We start from the raw sequence: 17,803 nt of genomic DNA, 5'->3' as shown, positions 1-17,803 counted from the left end.
TCACTGGCCAGAGTTAACTGAAATGCAAAAGAAGAGTTAGAAACTTACAACACTTAAGGACAGGATAGTAGGGTTTTTTTCAGGAGTGAAAAAAACCTATGGTTTGAGGCAACTGTGCTTTTTCTGAATAGAAACTTCCCCCACATGCCCAATTATCAGCCTCAAAGTGATGCAAGAAATTCAACAGTCACATCCATCTCTCACTTGAAATCTACCAACTACCAAGATAAAACTGTGCTAGTGATAGATGATCAGCTTTCACACACACAGTTGTGATGGAAACGACCTCCCTGAGTACGAAAGTGCCTCCCAATAGGAGACGCTCATTAACATGGACACACAAGTTCATTACTAACCCACAAGTGGCCTGAACACAGTATGCTTCCTCAGGTAGGCTAGTACCACAAAACAGAACTGCTTTTTGCTAAATCTAGATCTTAACGTCGATCTCATTAGTTCATATACCAACTGCTTAAGAAGAAAACAGTGTTCAGTTACAGGTACTCAAGTTTATTTTATTTTAAATAGATCTGCTGATGCAGTGCACGGACATCACACCAAAATGAAGACCAAATGAAAAGCATAGAACAAATATTAAAGTAAAATTAGCTACTATCTATTAGTCAGGTATGTGCCGAAAACCATTAGGCCTCATTCACTTATCTGGGACAAACGTTACATTTAAAAACTGTATGTAAGACTGCATTTCTTCCTAAGCCTTTACCCAAACAGTTTAGATTTGACATTTCAAGAGACATTTTGTAGCTCTGGCAGACTGTACGTTCCCTTCTGCCATCATCTTAAACCAGTGCTACAACTTAAGAATAAAAAGTAGCTGCATAGCTTATCTATTCTGAAGTGAAAAGCTATGAAAACCCCTGAAATTGTAGAAATGGAGAGAGTACATCATAAAATAAGAGTTCTCTCCCTGGGTTGTTTTGAGGTTTTTGTGTGCTTTGTTTGGTTGTTTGGTTGGTTTGTTGGTTGTTTTTTTTGAAACCACACTAACACTTCAGGAATCTTGTAAATGTTACTCTTAAAGGATGAGAATTGATCAACTCTTCCAGGTATAACCTACCTGAACGTGTAATTCCCGGGCACCAGGTTGGTCAGCGTCAATATGGCAGTATCACTAGAAACCTTTTCCTCCCGCAAAGGACCCTTCAGTTCTTCCCAGTGATAGCTGACAATTTTATCATCATCAGTGCTTTCTGTTTCAATTATGGAAGAAAATACACATACAAGGAATTGGAAAGTGCTGCTTCACAAAACCCAGATGTTCAGTCCCCTACTTCAGTACTGGGCTTCGTGAGCAAAGGCATTTTTGGTTCAAGCCCAGAGGTCTCTATTCTGCTCAGATACCCAAACTGTACGCTCTCCTCTACCCTGTTTCACAGATAGACTTGAACACCCTTCATCCCAGGATTGTAAGCGTGCTGGGGGAAGACAAAAGAAAACCCCAAACCAAAACACTAACAAAGTAATACTAGTTGGGGGTAAGATAACCTGAACATACTAAACAACTCCCTGAAGAGCTCCAGTGCGGGCCAGGATCAGTAAAGGTGGTGTGTTAGCTAACTAACATATTTAAAGATTAACGCAAGAGGACAATAATTTTGACTGACAGCATTTTTTTTTATTCTAAGCAGCAACCTCCAGAGCCTTTCCTTTTTTAGGAGATTGACTCAGGCCAGTGCCCTTCAAAAGGAAACACGGAGAGGTGATGTCGTGTGTGTATTCCCCTCTCCTGGCAAGAGAAGCTGATTTGTTTCACTAAAGCGTGTTTGATAGCGTCACAGCCAGTTCGTCTTAAACTTAACCCAAAGGGCCAGACCAGAAGCAAACACACAGAAACCAGGCTTGCTAGACTACTGCATTTAAAACAGCAAGTACTCACGGCTGCCATCGATAACAGTTGAAATGGTTGGCAGTGAAATCTCCTGGAACTGTGGGGACACGATGGCAACGGGGGGCTGATTCACCCGAGGCTCTGCAACAACAACCGAGCTGTTACAATGACATCTACAGGCAGATCACTATACAAAGCCCTGGCCAAGGAACTCTGCAAAACTACTCTGCCTTTGTCCACCAGCAGCAGCACGAAGAATGCATATTGCACGTTCTCTTCCCTCTCCCCAGCCCTATCCACCTCCTCTGTCCTGCAGGCAGCGAGTCCAGCAGAGGAGTCTGCAGTGTGGAACTGCTGTGCCACATGGCTCCAAAACAGCCACCGATCAGACTGACTGCAGAGAACTGCGCAGTCAGCAACAGTGATTTGTGCTTTCACAAAGTTATACAGCAATTGGGGGAAACAGTGCTAACAAAAGGGATTTTAAAAAGCAAGGCAGTGAACTGCAACACTAGTGCTCTGGAAACGGCCGCACTGCATCAGTTCTCCCATACTGGGTCAAGCATTCAAGCACAGACCATTCTAACAGAACAGCACCTAGAGCTTCTTGCCAAAGTTCGGCTGCTGCTCTGAAAAATGAATGATTTTGATGCATGCTGCCAGCTGCGGATTCACTGCTTATAAGGAAATGATGAGCAACAGCATCCAAAAGGCCAGCCACACGCTCTTGCTAATTTAGGGACTGCAAAAGCACTTCTTTGCCCACAAAGGTTGTAGAAAAAGTCTTGCTGAAGTGTGCAAAATAAAGTGTTGGGGTTTTGGGTTGGTTTTTTTTTTTTTTGTTTTTTTCATAAAAGGAGATGCAGAACCTGTGGTTCCCTCTTTACACAGGCCATCTGAAGAGTGAGACCTGGTGAGACAGTCAGCACAAGCTACTGTATCCACACCAGCTCATCTGCAAACCACGTTTTACAGTAATTTGACTTAACCTGCCTGTGGCTGGGAATAATATCCTTTACTGGACAGGGAAGAAAAGAACCTCCAAAGGAGCTTCAAAGCTCTGTCTTCCCTTCATTTTTTGCTCCTGATGCTATAAGCTTTTTACCTGGTTACAGCTAGTTTTTATTGAAGCAGTGGCTTCCAGGGTGAGGCGTTTGCTAAGCACCTTTGTATCAGTATTCCAGCTCTTTTATCGAGTGGTTGGCCTGTATGCAGTATAGCAGAAATGGCTGTGTGTATTAATAGTTTCAGATCTCAGGAAATGACTTAATACACATACACATATACTGAGTTCACAGCACAGCGAATTTTCACTACGTTAAACCAGGGTCCAGTCAAATAAGCAAAACACCGTGATACAGGTATCGGAGACAGATGAAATTAAGGAAAGATACAATTCCAGCAACTCACTTGGATTCACTGTTACATTTACATAACCCTCTCCACGTGCGTTTTCCCCATCAACGACGACTTTGAATTCGTACAGACCAACAGTAAGCTGGAAGTAAATACAAAAGATCATTTACCTTCAGGACGGTAGCACCTTGTCAGGAGCTATTAGAAGGTCAGGTTACCTTGCTTTGGCACAGAAGTACATTAGCGGCATAAACCAGGCAATTACGCTTCAACCTATGCATACGCAGCAAAGGATGGTTTCCATGCCAAAATGGTATTACGTATCTTTTAGTTTACAATGGCTATGCAGAAACCAGAGACTAATATTTCTTTCTACCACAGGTGCCACAGGATTGTCAGTCAAGCTTTATTTTCTAGCAACAATGGGCAAACAGAAGAAAGATAAGAGAGATTAGTTCAGGTTGTCTGGCCAGAGGAATCTGTACTAGCAGATTGCATTTGAGATGAGAAAGGTTGTATGTAAGAGAAGAAAATCTCTTCTTGTATGTTTTCACAAAGGAAATTATTTCTTCTCTTCCTTCTAGGTGACATGAGTCAGGCAGTCAGCCCTTCACCACTCACTCTTGAACCAAGATGAGAGGGTGAAAGACTAGATGTTGGACAACAATCATGGTATCCAAAAGGCTGAAACCCTGCCAGGGACAGACACGCTCCTTTTGAAGGGCTTTTCTCTGCATGGTATCGTGACTAGAGCCTGTAGATTTTTTACAAGTGCAGCAGAATCCAAGATGCTCAAGGAACGTCTCATAAATACAAAACTGTATATATTCACACAATATTTAAAGCCATTCTCTTGTTAAGAATCGCCACGTGCAGCAACTGGCAATCCTTTCACTGTTAGAATTTGTCTAAAAGCAGCAGCCAGGGATGCACTATGAGGTAGTCCACAGCTCTCATTAATGGAATCAGGGAGTCCCTTTGTCAGTGCGTAGTACAAGGCTTCAGACCTAAACACACCATCAGAATGTTTCAGCAGCAGAAACATTCACAACCCTTTGTTAAGGTTAAATTGTGCCATTTGTATAGCTTGACACACTGCTCGTAGGCAGCTTTTACATCCTGAAATCAATTTCTTCTTTCCCTCATGCCAGATCAATCTCCTTTTTATAAGAGACTTAGAAGAGGGCTTGCAGTCGAATGTTGGCTGCCTGCCCATCATGCAATTTCCTATTCATCCTGAAATCACACACAAGTCTCTGCTGGCTGCCAGGGTCCCTGTCTTCTCCACTTGGCATTTCACACAACAGGATACTAAGCAGCAAAAGCTTTACCTTAGATAACTTAAGGGTCTGGGAGTGCTTCCCTTCCATTTCGCCACTGTAGTCTTTTGGATGAGTAATCAATTCCCACTCATAGGAATAAGTGGTTCCTTAAAAAAAAAAAAAAAGTCCAGATGTTATTTTTTAAAAGACTGCCTTTCTGCCATGCTAAATAAAGGCAAAGGTATTAAACATTTACAAGGCACATTCTGCCGCACTATGGAGAAATGAGACAGCTTGGAATTTGGACTGCAGCTTTTTGGGAATGTACCCAGGAAAAGAGACAATCTGTGCTTCTAAACACATTTACTCTGGGGCCAAACCCCATCTTTCAGCCTCTAAGGCATTAAAGAGCTTTGGAACAATCACAGCTCCAGGATAATAAGAGAGAAAAATTGTGCCCTCAGATCCTGCAGACACAACATAATGCCAGTTTTTGAAGAGGAACACGTCTCATCTAGCCCTGTTCTGTACAACAGGTAAGAAGCTTGCCTCTCCTCTGTCATCTCCCACTGCCACTGTGGACAGAGCTACAGACAAGAGCTTTACAAATACCTGTGAATAATTTGCACAATGAAATGAGGAACGTATAGAAATGCGTTCCTCAGCATGTCAGACCCCCAAATCAGATTTCAGTCCACCAAATGAAAGACCGCTTGCTAAGACAGCTTGTCACCCATCAGTAAATATCATGAATAGAGGCTGAAGATCCACCGCTTCCTCACAGACCACTTTGAGAACATGCCATCTCCCAAATCTAATGACTTTGTAGCATTTTCAATGTTTTTTGTGTCTTGCTATTTTCTGTGAGAGGCAGTATGAAGTAGTAGCACAGGATGAAAGATTTCTACAGGAAAGTGTTCTCTTGACAAAACGACAAAAGACATTTTCAAGATTGTCCTTATGTAATGCTGTATATAATGCCTATTTGCCATTTCACCATCATAAGCCCTTAGCGGAATTCCCAGGGAAGCCTTACGAGGTGGTGGTTCAGGAAGCACAAACGCATTCAGCTGCACTTCATTCTTTGGCAGGGTCACTTCGACGCTGTCTCCAGCGGAAACCACCAGCTCCTTCATAACTGAGAGGGAGAAGCACAGAATTGAAAGAGGAACAGGAAAAAAAAATTAGATACGTACATAAAAAACACTTCAGCTTCAGAGTCTGTGGAATAAACACCAGCTACAAACGGCTGTATTTTGTAAACATCCCGTCACTCAATATAGCTCCCGGTTCAGGTTTCGCTCTCATTGTTAATGCAAAAGCACTAATGGGGTTTTACAATTTTAAGACGAGCCCAAAATTACTCAGTCATCTCTCTCTCTGCAGATACTGTGCAGCTCCTGCTCCTTTTCTAAAGAGCTGAAACGTGACCCTGCGGCCCTGCGCAGGGGAACCTATTCACCCAGGTCCGGCAGGATGGGAAGGGGTTTTTTTACCCAACAGGTTTTCAGCAGAGAACCCGGCTGCAGTCGCACGGCACGGCAAGACAAACACTGCTATTTACCAAACTGCAATTTCAGATCTTCACAAATATATGAAGAATCCACGGTACTTCTTTCTTGAAAAACTGCTTCAGGACTAAGAGATTTTTAAAAAACTGCATAGCTACCACACTGAGTATGGGAACTCAAAACACAAACTTCTTCCTGATATTTATATTTTCTTTTCAACCCCTGCTTATGAATTTTCTTGCCATTCTATTTCAAATAAATGGACAGGTAGCTTGTTTTTAAAGACTACAGGGTAAAGACTTGAAAACTATGGCTGGCGACGTTTTTTCCTGCTTGTTATTAGCATTAAGGTAACCAGAAAATTGACCACATTTCTTAAGAGTTACCTCTCAGCCTCCTCTTCCCTTCCCGTGTGCTTTATTTTTGCCTTTTTATTATCAGGCCTAGGAATTATGCATAGAAAACAAGAATTAAAGTTGCTTTACCCTAGTTTGACCCTGTCAAAGACAATGTTTCAGAGATATGCACAAAGAATCCAAATTAAAAAAGATGGGGAAAATGTCATTGAACGTTTAGCCTTTCTTCCATCTGTTTATTACCTACTGGAATTAATCAGTTAACTAAAAGAAAACAAATTCATCACATTCTTTTTTCCCCTCTCCATTACTCCAGATCCTGGGATATTACAACTCCATCAGTCTTTCAGCTGCAGAGTTCCAAGGCAAAAAAGAAATCTGATCTCAGTAGGAAAAAAAAAAAAACACCAAAACAACCCCCCGCTTGGATAAAGTACCCTTCACATCATCTTTGTATTATCTAGCAAAACAAAGAGGCCCTGGCTATGTTCCTTTTCTAACACAAGCCACTGAAGACGTCTAAAATATATTTTCCAGTTTTAGCGGGGGTTGGCCCTTAAACGAATACTAATTTATTAGCACAAGCATCCAATCAGCTCCCTGCCAAAGATGTCTTTGGATGCAGCGGTCCTTTTACATTTTCCATTTGTTCCCTTGTAAGGGAAAGGAACCCTAAATTTGAAAGAAATTCAGCTGTGAATACTTCAGCAAAGAGGATTAACTGGATTCTGAGATATCACACTACCAGTATGCACCATTCACTGTAAGCACACTGCCTTACAGGGTGAGCTAACGGCCTGGGTGAGCTAACAGAGCTGTCCAAAGCGCGTTTTGGCTTTTACACTTTTTTCAATGGTTTGTTTTAAGGAACACCAGTGTGAACAGAAATATCATTTTGCTGGAAAGCAAAGCATGAGCTAATGGCTAAGTACACTGTTCTCCATGGTTGAACTCTGCATTGACGGTTCAGGGACAGAAGAGAAAAGAAGTAGTTACACCCCATTTTAAGCAGACATTAAGACTTCTGCTCAACTTGATAGACAGGAGTGTGTCAAGACTACTGAAAGAATGCTTCGCAGGACTATGCCTTGCGCCACATCTCAACTTTCACTTTGGGTATTAGGACATCACCATTACTTTCAAGCTGCTCTTGGAAATAGATCCAATGGTCCCAAGCAGATTTATGATGCCAAAGTCCCATTCTCAGACCTCATGAGTTAATGAGGTCCAACCGGCACGTGTGCTGAAGCACGTATCTCGGCACCTTTTCAAAGGTACCATAATTTCTGAAATTATCTTCTATTTTTCAGTGCTGTGATGGCTTGTCAACAAAACCTGAATAAATGACGTTTGCTGGAGCACTGTAGGTCCTCACCTGGTGTGGTGGCAGTAGTACTTGGTGACACAGCAGTGTTGGTCTGGATTGTAGAAACACTGCCATTTGTGGGAACTCCACTTGGCACTGAAGTAGCTGTCTGCATCTTCGTTGTGCTTTTCCCTGGCATGGCGCTGACTGTGGGCAACACATCTGAGGAGTAAGGATGGACCAAAGCATCACCCGGCTGCCCAGGCTTCTCCGTCTTTCCGGTGGCTGTCAAGCCCTGGGGTACAGGACTGGAGAATGTAGCCAACACTGAGGGTTCTGGTGCAGATGTTCCTGTGTGGATCTGTAAAGAAAAAAGTTGTCGTAGTTTGATTGAATGCTGAATGCCAGTTTTGGTTTACTGTGTTGTTGCACTTCACCTCCTTCAGTTAGGGAGGCTGAAAAGTCCCTGTTTGTTTTTCCCAGAAGCAGGATGTTTTACTGCTTCCCCTTCTCTCTTGTAAAATGTTTCTCCATGTTCTTCCTCCACAGTAGATAGGCCATTTCTAGCTCAGTTGAACACCGGTGAGGACCTTAGGTTTAACTACACTGTCTTAAGTATCACTGCCGTTGATGTGGCAAACCTGAGAGAAGATCTAGGCTCAAAATTGCAGCGAGTGGAGCTAAAAGCAGGGAGAGGTGGGATAAGACAGAAGCAAAAAAACAGGGACCAGGAACCGGGGTTCACTTGGGCCATTTGTTTTGGCTATGTATTCCTTTTTCTAAAGCCGTGCAGTTGGCAAGCCCAAAGCAGGAGGATTGCAATGGCATTTTTATGTAATAATCAAATCATTGCAGCAAGAGGAAATTTACTTCAGAATCATTCTTCAAAGCAAGGTGACCTGACACAAGCAGTTCCCTGCGTGCATGCCACGGGAGATGCTGCTGGGGCAGGGAGCCGAGCTTGCGGCAGAAAGTTTGCTCACATCCTTACAGGATGAGCTGCTTTATTGAAAATAATCAAAGTGGCAGTAACAATTTCCTTTCTTTCATCAGAAAATTCCTTCTACAGGACCTAGCCCCATTCCAGTTCTTAGCGTGGCAGGCAATACTCTTGACAATTCACCTTCCACCATGAAGTACATGTGTGTAGCACATTTTGTTGAGCTAACTCTATTTTGAGAACATCTGCTAAATATTTAAAATGGAGCAATTTAGCATCTTTGACTTGGGAAGTATTTTGGAGCTGAATTGCCCACTGCTACTCCCCATTAGAGGAGCTGATCAAAAGCTCATATTGGAGGAAATATTCTAAGCTTTTATACCATGCTGCTGGTGTTCAGTCCAGGAAACGGGAACTGTAAAACTGCTCTAGACCACGCTGGGCAACATCCTCATCAGTAAATGGACTGGGCCTCAGAACACTAAATGCCAGTTGTAAAAACAAAGCCATCCTGCACATACTGCAACGGCCAGCCAGGCCAGGAGTAGCAAGGAAGGCACTGAAGGCTTCTTCGCAAGAAGGATTTTTTGCAGTCTTGGACAAATCATTTCCTCCCCCCGTATCTCAGCTAACTTTCCCTCAGTCACAGAATGTAAAAGATCTCAATTAATTTGTATGTTTGATTAACGTCTGAGCTTTATGGACCAAAGAACCAAACACCATTTGTTAGCGTTATGAACATAAGCTGTTTTTCTCTATTTGCTTGCTTGTTGATGGGCTTCCTTTATCTTTAACAAAACTACAGACTCTTTGGAACAAAGATGCAGGCAAGATCTGGCATCCTGCTCTGTGCTGCTCTTCACTGGTGGCCTCAGGACAGTTGGCTGTCCCAGGCAGTACCGTCTTACACCCATCCATGACTCTGGTCAACTCAAGACACCGACTTTCTCCTGCCAAGTAAGCAAACAAGATACAGCCAGAAATACTGTCACAACAAGAGGGGAACAGCCAGGCAGGAACTTGGACGCTTGAGACAGACTCTTTAGGAAGGGCACAGGAGCAGAAGGTCTCCATGACTTCAAACCACTACAGGGAACCACTTTTTGCTGAGCAACAATCAACCCAGACGGGTGGCAAGACCCGCTGTCACAAACAGCACGTGGGACACCAGAGTCTGTGCTGAGTCTCCACTTTGCTCGGTAATATTTTCAGTGAGCTGGACACTTCTTTGGCTCACTTTTTAATGCCTAAAAGAAAAAAAATACTTTACAGTTACTCTTCTTCCCAGAAGTCTTCAGGACAAATTGACAGCCAAATGTCTGTGGAGAGCTTGAGTTAGATAAGCTTTGCCTGGGGCAACAGAACAGTCAAAAATGCCCCTAATGCTTGCAAGCTGAGACATTTCTTATCTTCACTCCATAACCCCGAATTCTTTAAAGCAAAGAACAGAAGATTTCATTCTTAAGGATAAACGAGGAGGAGATTAGAAGTTTGCCAGCTGTCCTATCTTATTACCTTAGAAAATAGAGAGAAGTGGCACATTGGCCTGAGTGAACGCAGGAGTGGCAGATGCTTTTGATTCCAACCCTTAACTGCCTTTGGCCTGGGAGAAGTGACCTGGTCTCCCTGTCTAAGAGTCCCATGTCTGTAAGATGGATCTAGAGCAGCTTTGCACATCAGAACCCACACCAAACCTAACTTACTCGAAAGTAAAACACCTGTGTTCTGGAATATTTTTATTTTTTTTATTTAAATGGGCCTCACTTTGCCAAGCCTGGTCTGAATTTTAAAAATAGGCTCTTTTCAGCTCAGACTGTGCCCTTAGTTGTTTGCACTGGGTGCCATGTCTGTGAAGACCCTTAAAACACAAAAATGTGGGTAATGTCACAAACCATCACAGCATTAGTGCTGGTTGCTAAGAGAGACCTTTCCTCCTTCCTCATAGTGTAAACAGCACCCAGCGCTGGCACGGAACAGGACAGCAAGAGTTGAAGGCAGAGCTTGCTCCGGCCAACGGCAGCCAACCATAGCCAGAGTTGTGCGTGCAGAACGAGCTCTCTGGCTCTATTGTAACAACTCCGCTTTAAAGGCTGCAGCTTTTTCCACGGTTTGCCTGCAGAACTGCAGCAGTGCTGCAGCAGCCTTTCTCATCAGCAGTGCTGCGCTTAAGTGCTTGTCCTGACTGGCTGTTAAATGCATTGCTATATTTTAAAATTGACAAGTATTTCTACAGTGAGGCAGAAAAAACCTGGTGCCCGGAAAATGTCATTCACTCATGGAAAAACACAAATTTCCTTCCTTATATAAGGGCTGATGAGCAGCATGCACTGCGGTTTACCCTGTACGCTCTCCTTCACCCACCTCTGGTTCCAGAGCATGGATACAGTAAAACCACAAATTAATGCTGGTTGCACATTACAGGACATTACAGATGGCTACGGAGCCATGAGAACTGCAAGAGGAAAATTAAAACTCAATGAGGCAATGTTTTTCTAAAACAGTCACTTGACTTTTCCCTGAGTCTCTAGGAAAAGATCTGCCTTGCCACGCATTCGATGCTCATCAACAGAAGAGGAGAACACGCACATTAATTTCTTTTGCCCCTTTCAGAAAGGAGTTCAGAGCCACTTTGACCTCAGATGTCCTTTCCCACTTCAGATGTTCCCAGGTATGAACTGCTTTGCATGCAGTGACGATCCAGTGTTTTCCCCACCTTCCAGCCCACCTGCCAAACCTTCTTCAGGAATACAGTATTAAATGCTCAGCATTCACCTGCTGAAGCCATGAGCTCCATGTACTGGACTAAATCTAGCTCACGTGAAGTTTTACTGATTTCATCATGTGTGTAACTTTACTTATTCTGGCCCAAAACCAACCCAGCTTGGAAAACTCCCTGCTTTAGCATCTCCCTCCTGCAAAGGCTGGCCACGTCCCAAGTACACAGCCTTGAACGTTATATCCTTGGCCTAAATTAAACTGCTCTCAGATCAGAAATGCAAGGACAGCTGCATAGCTTGCCTTATATTTTGCCAGTGAAAGTTGGATGGTTCAATAATCAAGGAATTAGCCCAGGGCTGCGTAGAACCAGCTTCAACTCAATACTCCTGTTAAGGTGGATTTTTTAATTCTTTCTCCTCCCCAGAAACTCTATCCTAAACCTCAAAAATGTGACTGCCAGGAATTCCATCACAGCCAATATATTTTAGGAAGAAGTTTTTATTTTGATGAACCTGCATTTTGTCAAGAGATCTGGTCTTTCTCACTAGCAAAAAAAATCAGTAACGAGAAGAAAAACCTTTCCCCAGCATACATCCAGCAGTGCACCTTAATGACAATGGAGACTGCTTCCTAAAGATGGGAAATGCTGGATAATCAGCAATATTCAGAAGCTGATTAATTCATGTAGTTTAATATTTGCAATCAGTTTACTGGACAGGCACTGAACAGTAATAATACAACTCAGAATGCAATACTTCAAAGTGGACACGCAGGAGATATAACCACTATTACCCAAGAACACCAGAAGACATTTAAGCCTGACTGCGAAGAAGGCTCCCCAGACGTTGCACGCATAACAACTGAGAGAATGGGGTCACTGCAGAAGCCTCAGATATTGGCAGGAGGAAAGAACAGGCAGGGTGGAAATGCTGCAATACTGCAAGGGAGAAAGAAAGCCGAGATCCTGAGTCAGCCCTAAATGCTGTGGGGTTCTGGAAAATCAAACATTTGTAAAGTTTCAGTGTATGATTTCACACGCCTCCCCGGCTGCCCTGGAGCTCTCGGCGGTGTCCCTTGGCTGCTCTCCACATCCTGCTCTGCAGGGTGGTGGCTCACACCAGTCACAGCCCTACCTGGAACCAAGATTTGAATACAACGGAGAGAAACAAATTCAGTCAGGTTTCCAGAAGAAGAATGTAACTACAGGAAAATGCATCAGGCTTCAACAGTGCCAAATCCTAGAAAAGGGGCAAAGGGTGTTTAAAGAACAGTTTCAGAAAGTAGAATTATTTCTACTTTCACAAGTCACGTTATTTCTACTTTCACAATTATTTCTACTGTCACAAGTGCATGGGCTTTTTTGTATGATAAGGCTTGAAAAACTATTTGCAGATTTAAAAATACAAACATCATTTAACAATTGAAATGTGCCGATTTCTCCTTAAGACTAACATCTAGATTTACTAAATTAACGTCATACGTGTTTGGAGTAGAGACTAAGCTAGTTTCATTCAACCAATGCCAATGTAAGCTTTGGTGGATTTGACAAACTGAAGCACAAAAAAATTGGCATTAAAATGCCAACTCAAGCAAGCAGGCTGACACGAAACTACACTGGAAACTATGCGTGAGTCTATAAAATAACAGATTTAACTGCCTCAATTCCACACTCGAAGGAAAACCGCTTATTTTTTGTGGATCTAAAAAGGTACTTTTATAGGTAACAGTTTTCAACTCCCAGGCACTTCCCACTGACATCACATCTCACCTTTCCTCCTCATCTGGCAAGTACGCTGTATGATTATACAAAGCATACGCATTCTCATGACCTCCATCTCCCCTCACCTTCCCAAACACAGATTATCCCAGCTAGGAAGAGGGGGGGAAATATCCTACTCCCCCAAAACAACAAATAAAAAACCCAACCCTTGGCCTTGCCACGTTGACAGGAGGCTGAAAACAGGCAGCCAGAAAGGTACCCCATCCCTTCAGCAGTTTTAAGTCAAAGTCTCCGTAAAGCAAGATCGAGCAGGAGGGTGACAGCTGTCCAAGAAAGCCCCATTTCAGCCCCAGCAATCACACCTACCTGTGGCAAGCCAACACCGTCGGCATCACTTGATCTATTCATGTTATTGCTTTTAGAGGGGAACGGGCTTTTGGTTTTCTGCTCTCTTGGATTCTGTCCATTTGTCAGCGAGTCTTCCTTTTGACTTGGATGGCCTTCAGGAACAGGCCTGTCTGCCACTAAGCGCCTCAGTACTTGATCTTTCAAGCGCTCTGCTTCACTTCGGCTGCTTCTAGCTTTGCTGTCTGATGTTCTGGCGGCAGCCTCGCTGCTGGGGCTCGCTGCTATCTCCCTTTTCAGGAGTTCCACCCTGTTACCTGCCAAGCTCCACTTCTGGGATGACCTCCGCAGTCTTTTTTTCCCCTGCACAGGGACGCCCCAGTCCAACCACTTGTGAAACCAGGCCTTCGCATCACCTTCCGTTTGAAACTGTAAGTGCTCTGTGCTTTGTGATTTCTTTAAAAACACCAAAACTGAGTCAGAAAAGCCAGTCCTGTTTGCCTGACACGTGCCAGGCATAGTGCAGTTCACCTGGATGCACATATTTTCCAAGAACCAAAAGGCATCACAGGCGGGGCTCTGGCAGCAAGCAGTCTGACAGGACCGTACAGTATGAAATCCTTCCAGAAGCTGTAAATGGTGATCTTCCCACGATCTCAAACGGCCACCAAACAGGATCTTCCCCGGCTCGCATTTAGATCTGTTCCAGTCTGCATCTGGGAAAGGGGAAGGAAGACAAATAAAGACAATTCTCAGTCCTTTAAAGCAGTGGACAATAGATCTCCATCACTGTTGTCAAGATGAATTTAGGGCACGGGAGTAACGTGGGAGGGAGGGCACAGGACAGTAAAACGGGGGCTTCTTGGAATCTACACCTGCCCTCAAGTATCCAGGACTTGCACAAGTTTTTAAGCAATAATCTCCTGTCAATGGGACCACCACCCTTTTTGATAGCAATGGAGCTAAATCCACCAACAATAAAAGAAGCAAAACCACAAACACTCCTGTTTCAGAGAAGGCTGTAAGGCACAGACTGAACAGTGAGGCTGAGGTTACACAGCTAGTTAAAAGGCAGAAATTGAACTCAGGAATCCTGAGTACAGTTCCTTATTCTAACCAGCAAACAGCATTTCCTCTCTGTCCATAGTTTGCCTTAAAGGAGAACTCAGGAAACAGCGACACTGGCTCGGTTCATAGTATAAAGGCATGTTTCCCTCTTCCACGCTGACGTCTGAAGTCAAGTCACTTGAGTGAAACTGCTCCATTTGAGAAGTCGTTACGTCTTCCAGAAGAGAGATGGGCAAGGCCTATCCTTGCCACCTGCTCCACTGTAACGCTTTCTAGAATAAAAATTATCTGTCAAACATGATTTTTAAGAGTCAAGTTACTTCAGATCAGCAGTAAAGCAGCAACTGCTCTGCATGTGGATTTTTTTTTTTTCCTTAGCATGAAAAATATGAGTGCTTGCAGGGATCAATGGATTAAAGGCTTCCAAAATTCAGAGCTCTGCAGATTAAGGACTCCCTAAAAATAGACTAATAACCTATGGGACTGTTACACTGTGCTGTGTTCAGCATCCACAGGATAATAGGTCACTGGAAGATTACAAACTATGTTGCTGGACTCTAAGTGGTGCAGCTGGAGACTACGCTCCAGATCTGGCTCCCTGCCTGTCAAGAATGGTGTTCTTGAACACAACATGAATGGGAAACTTGTTTTCTCCATTAAAATAAAGAAGTCTGAACTGAAATTGTAATACCTTAATCCGTATTTCTTGACAGCATATAAAGAAAAGTAACTCAGTAACAAGTTACTACTCCAGTAACTCTGAATGAATACAGAGTTCATGTTGCATTATACCCACATTCACTACAGTGGGAACTAAACAAATTAGCAGGCACGGATGCAGAGACTGATCTGTCTGTCTGTCTGTCTCCCCTGAAAAGAATTCTCACCCCACTTCTGTCACTTCCAAGTTACAAACACATTAAAGATGGAATATGTTGAGCCACAGGAGAAAGGCCACAAAAAACCTTCATGTCATCATCCATCAAATAAACGTAATTTGGTGATGGAACTGCAGTGCGTTTTACGATTCTTGGAAGAAATCACGCTAGGTTCCCGCTGCCCGGCACAACTCCGGCAGCCCTGCTGAGCCATGGCAGGCTCGCGCAGCAGCAAGCTTTCCAAGTGCCAACCACGACACCGACAGAAAGTGCAGAGGGGGACATATTTTTCTGATCAAGTCTGGAGCTCACAAGCAGTGGTCAACCTCAACTTCATGAAGCATCAATCCCGGAAAACTCTGTGAGACGAGAACAGAACAGATGGATGCAGATGTCTTCCACTCCAGCTGGTTTAGGCCACCTGAAGCATTTGACTTCAGGACTTTAAACTCCAGCCATAAAGACACTTACCTCATGCTACTGAGATGGTACGGAACTCTGGCCCTCTGAATCACAGCTAATACCATCCCCAGGTGCAGGAAGAAGGGGAAAGTCATAGCACTTTTATAACCTTGTATGACCAGGATAACCTCGTATGACCAAAAAAAGCAAGTGGGGAAGACTGAGGACGTATTTCATTGTAATTCAGTTGTCCCAAACACCACAGTAGGTGTAACAGCTTTTCTACTCCTGATCATTAAACGTATCCACATACAACGATTTTCTCACCCAGAATCGATTAGCCTTTTATTTAAAATAAAGGCAACCGGGCATATTCATGTACCTTTTGTGTGGAATCTCCTGCTACACCAAGAATTTCAACCCAAAAAGGGAATTCACACCACCACCAGGAAAAGTTTGGTTTTGAGACATCAGAAAGCAGGAAGCAAAAGTGTTATTTATAGCTTATTGTGAAGCCAGCTCAGCAAAGGCAGTTTGAAGATAGGGCTCCAGAAAGCTAGCATCAGCTGCAACAGAACGCACTCGAGATCCGTGACCAAGTCACGGGGGAGCAGAGCTCTCTGCGGGTGTCTGAACCCACAACTGCACAGAAGGAGGGGAAGCTCTTCACCTCAGCAATGTCCAACTGCAACATGTAAATGAAACTTTGCATATGTTCAACAGAGAGAGAAGTTGATAACAGCGCCTTTAAAATCAGCACCATCCTTGTCACACTTCATCAACACACAGCCCTTCCTTCGGGAGCAAGCAGACGGGCAGCCTGTCTGCCCGGGGCAGCAACCGACCTCGTTACACCCCAAAGTGCTCGGACTGACAGTCACCCGGACACCACTGTGCACACCGGCAGGGACAAACACCCGGCACTAACCTGCTGGGCCTGGAATTAGGACAGGGTACGAGGGAAGGGAGCTGTACACACAAAAGATGCATGTGTGTGTACACACACACAGACTTAGAGAAAGAAGGAACAAATGGAAGAATCGCCGTGGGTTTCAAGAGGATCTTAACCATTGACTCAGTTTAGTCTAAAAAAAAAAAAATTAAAAAAAAAAAAATCACTTTCTGTTAAAGGTGAAGCACTGTCCCTAATACATCCTGTGTAAAAGGGAAAGCTTCCTACATCCCTAAAAAATCTCTCCTCCTCCTTGACCACTGCTCATCCATCTCTCCTTAGATGTCAGGCCTGGCTCATGTATTAAATGTCAAATTAAGGCTTGATACAAAACCCAGTGAAATTCAGCAGCAGCTTTCTAGTAACAGGTTTAAAACTAAGCACAGAATGGGCCATGTTTAAAAGAAAAGTTCACCCAGGGAAGATAGCCCTTGTGAAAAATCACTACATACACAAGTATTATATTTATTCATCTAAACTGTAAAACCGGAATGCTCATAAGCATCTCTTAGGCTTGCCAGAGCCATGACTTGGCCCAGATGACACAACACTGCCATGCTGAGAACATTCTGCTTCTCTTTTAACCCACTGCTAAACCAAGAGATTTGAATTATATTTTGGCCAGATTTCATCTCCAGAACTCTGCTAATCCCCACCTGAGACACGTTTATCTGAAATTAGCTAGTATGGTTTCTGAATTGCTGTACATAGATAGCTTAAAACTCAGTTAACTCTCAGGAACAACGGAAGTAAACAGGCAACTCGCAACGTGCCAGCCCGGCATTCTAGGTGTACATTTTCCACAGAACCACACCAATTTTCATCTAAGCAAATCCCATCATCTTTGGTGGGCATCACACATTCACGCAACTTTATTTAAGTGCCACGGCAGAAAGCAGAGCACCTCAGTCTACACTTGCACTTCATCTCTGGAAAGATGAAGCGAGTCCCACCTGTGAGCACCAGCTTACTGGGAGAGCAGCCTGTTCAGTCCCCTCCAGTTCCTTGTGCTGGACCCTAGGCAGCCACACATGCACACAGGAACTCGTAGGGTGGGTCAGACCAGCAGTAAATCCGGTCACTGACAGCATCAACGCCAATGCCAGCAGCTTCAGAGAAAAGCACAAGAAACCCATCAGC

General features: G+C 43.7%; 1 protein-coding gene across 1 annotated transcript in view; it reads right to left on the bottom strand.

Moving 5' to 3' along the window:
* Positions 1 to 17,803, bottom strand: part of KIAA0319L (KIAA0319-like ortholog) — a 31,314-nt gene that overhangs the window by 11,398 nt on the left and 2,113 nt on the right. Inside the window, exons 2-8 of the mRNA XM_009895615.1 lie at positions 13,385 to 14,079; positions 7,710 to 8,001; positions 5,504 to 5,605; positions 4,537 to 4,634; positions 3,260 to 3,347; positions 1,898 to 1,990; positions 1,079 to 1,211 (exon numbers count right to left, since the gene is read on the bottom strand). Coding sequence (XP_009893917.1) covers positions 1,079 to 1,211; positions 1,898 to 1,990; positions 3,260 to 3,347; positions 4,537 to 4,634; positions 5,504 to 5,605; positions 7,710 to 8,001; positions 13,385 to 14,079 — 1,501 coding nt within the window. The remainder of the gene's footprint in view (positions 1 to 1,078; positions 1,212 to 1,897; positions 1,991 to 3,259; positions 3,348 to 4,536; positions 4,635 to 5,503; positions 5,606 to 7,709; positions 8,002 to 13,384; positions 14,080 to 17,803) is intronic.

This window comes from Charadrius vociferus, unplaced genomic scaffold (genome assembly GCF_000708025.1).
Source record: "Charadrius vociferus isolate BGI_N301 unplaced genomic scaffold, ASM70802v2 scaffold812, whole genome shotgun sequence".
Classification (NCBI taxonomy): domain Eukaryota; kingdom Metazoa; phylum Chordata; class Aves; order Charadriiformes; family Charadriidae; genus Charadrius; species Charadrius vociferus.
Note: the sequence above shows the minus strand (reverse complement) of the source record. Positions and strands in the feature narration are given on the sequence as shown.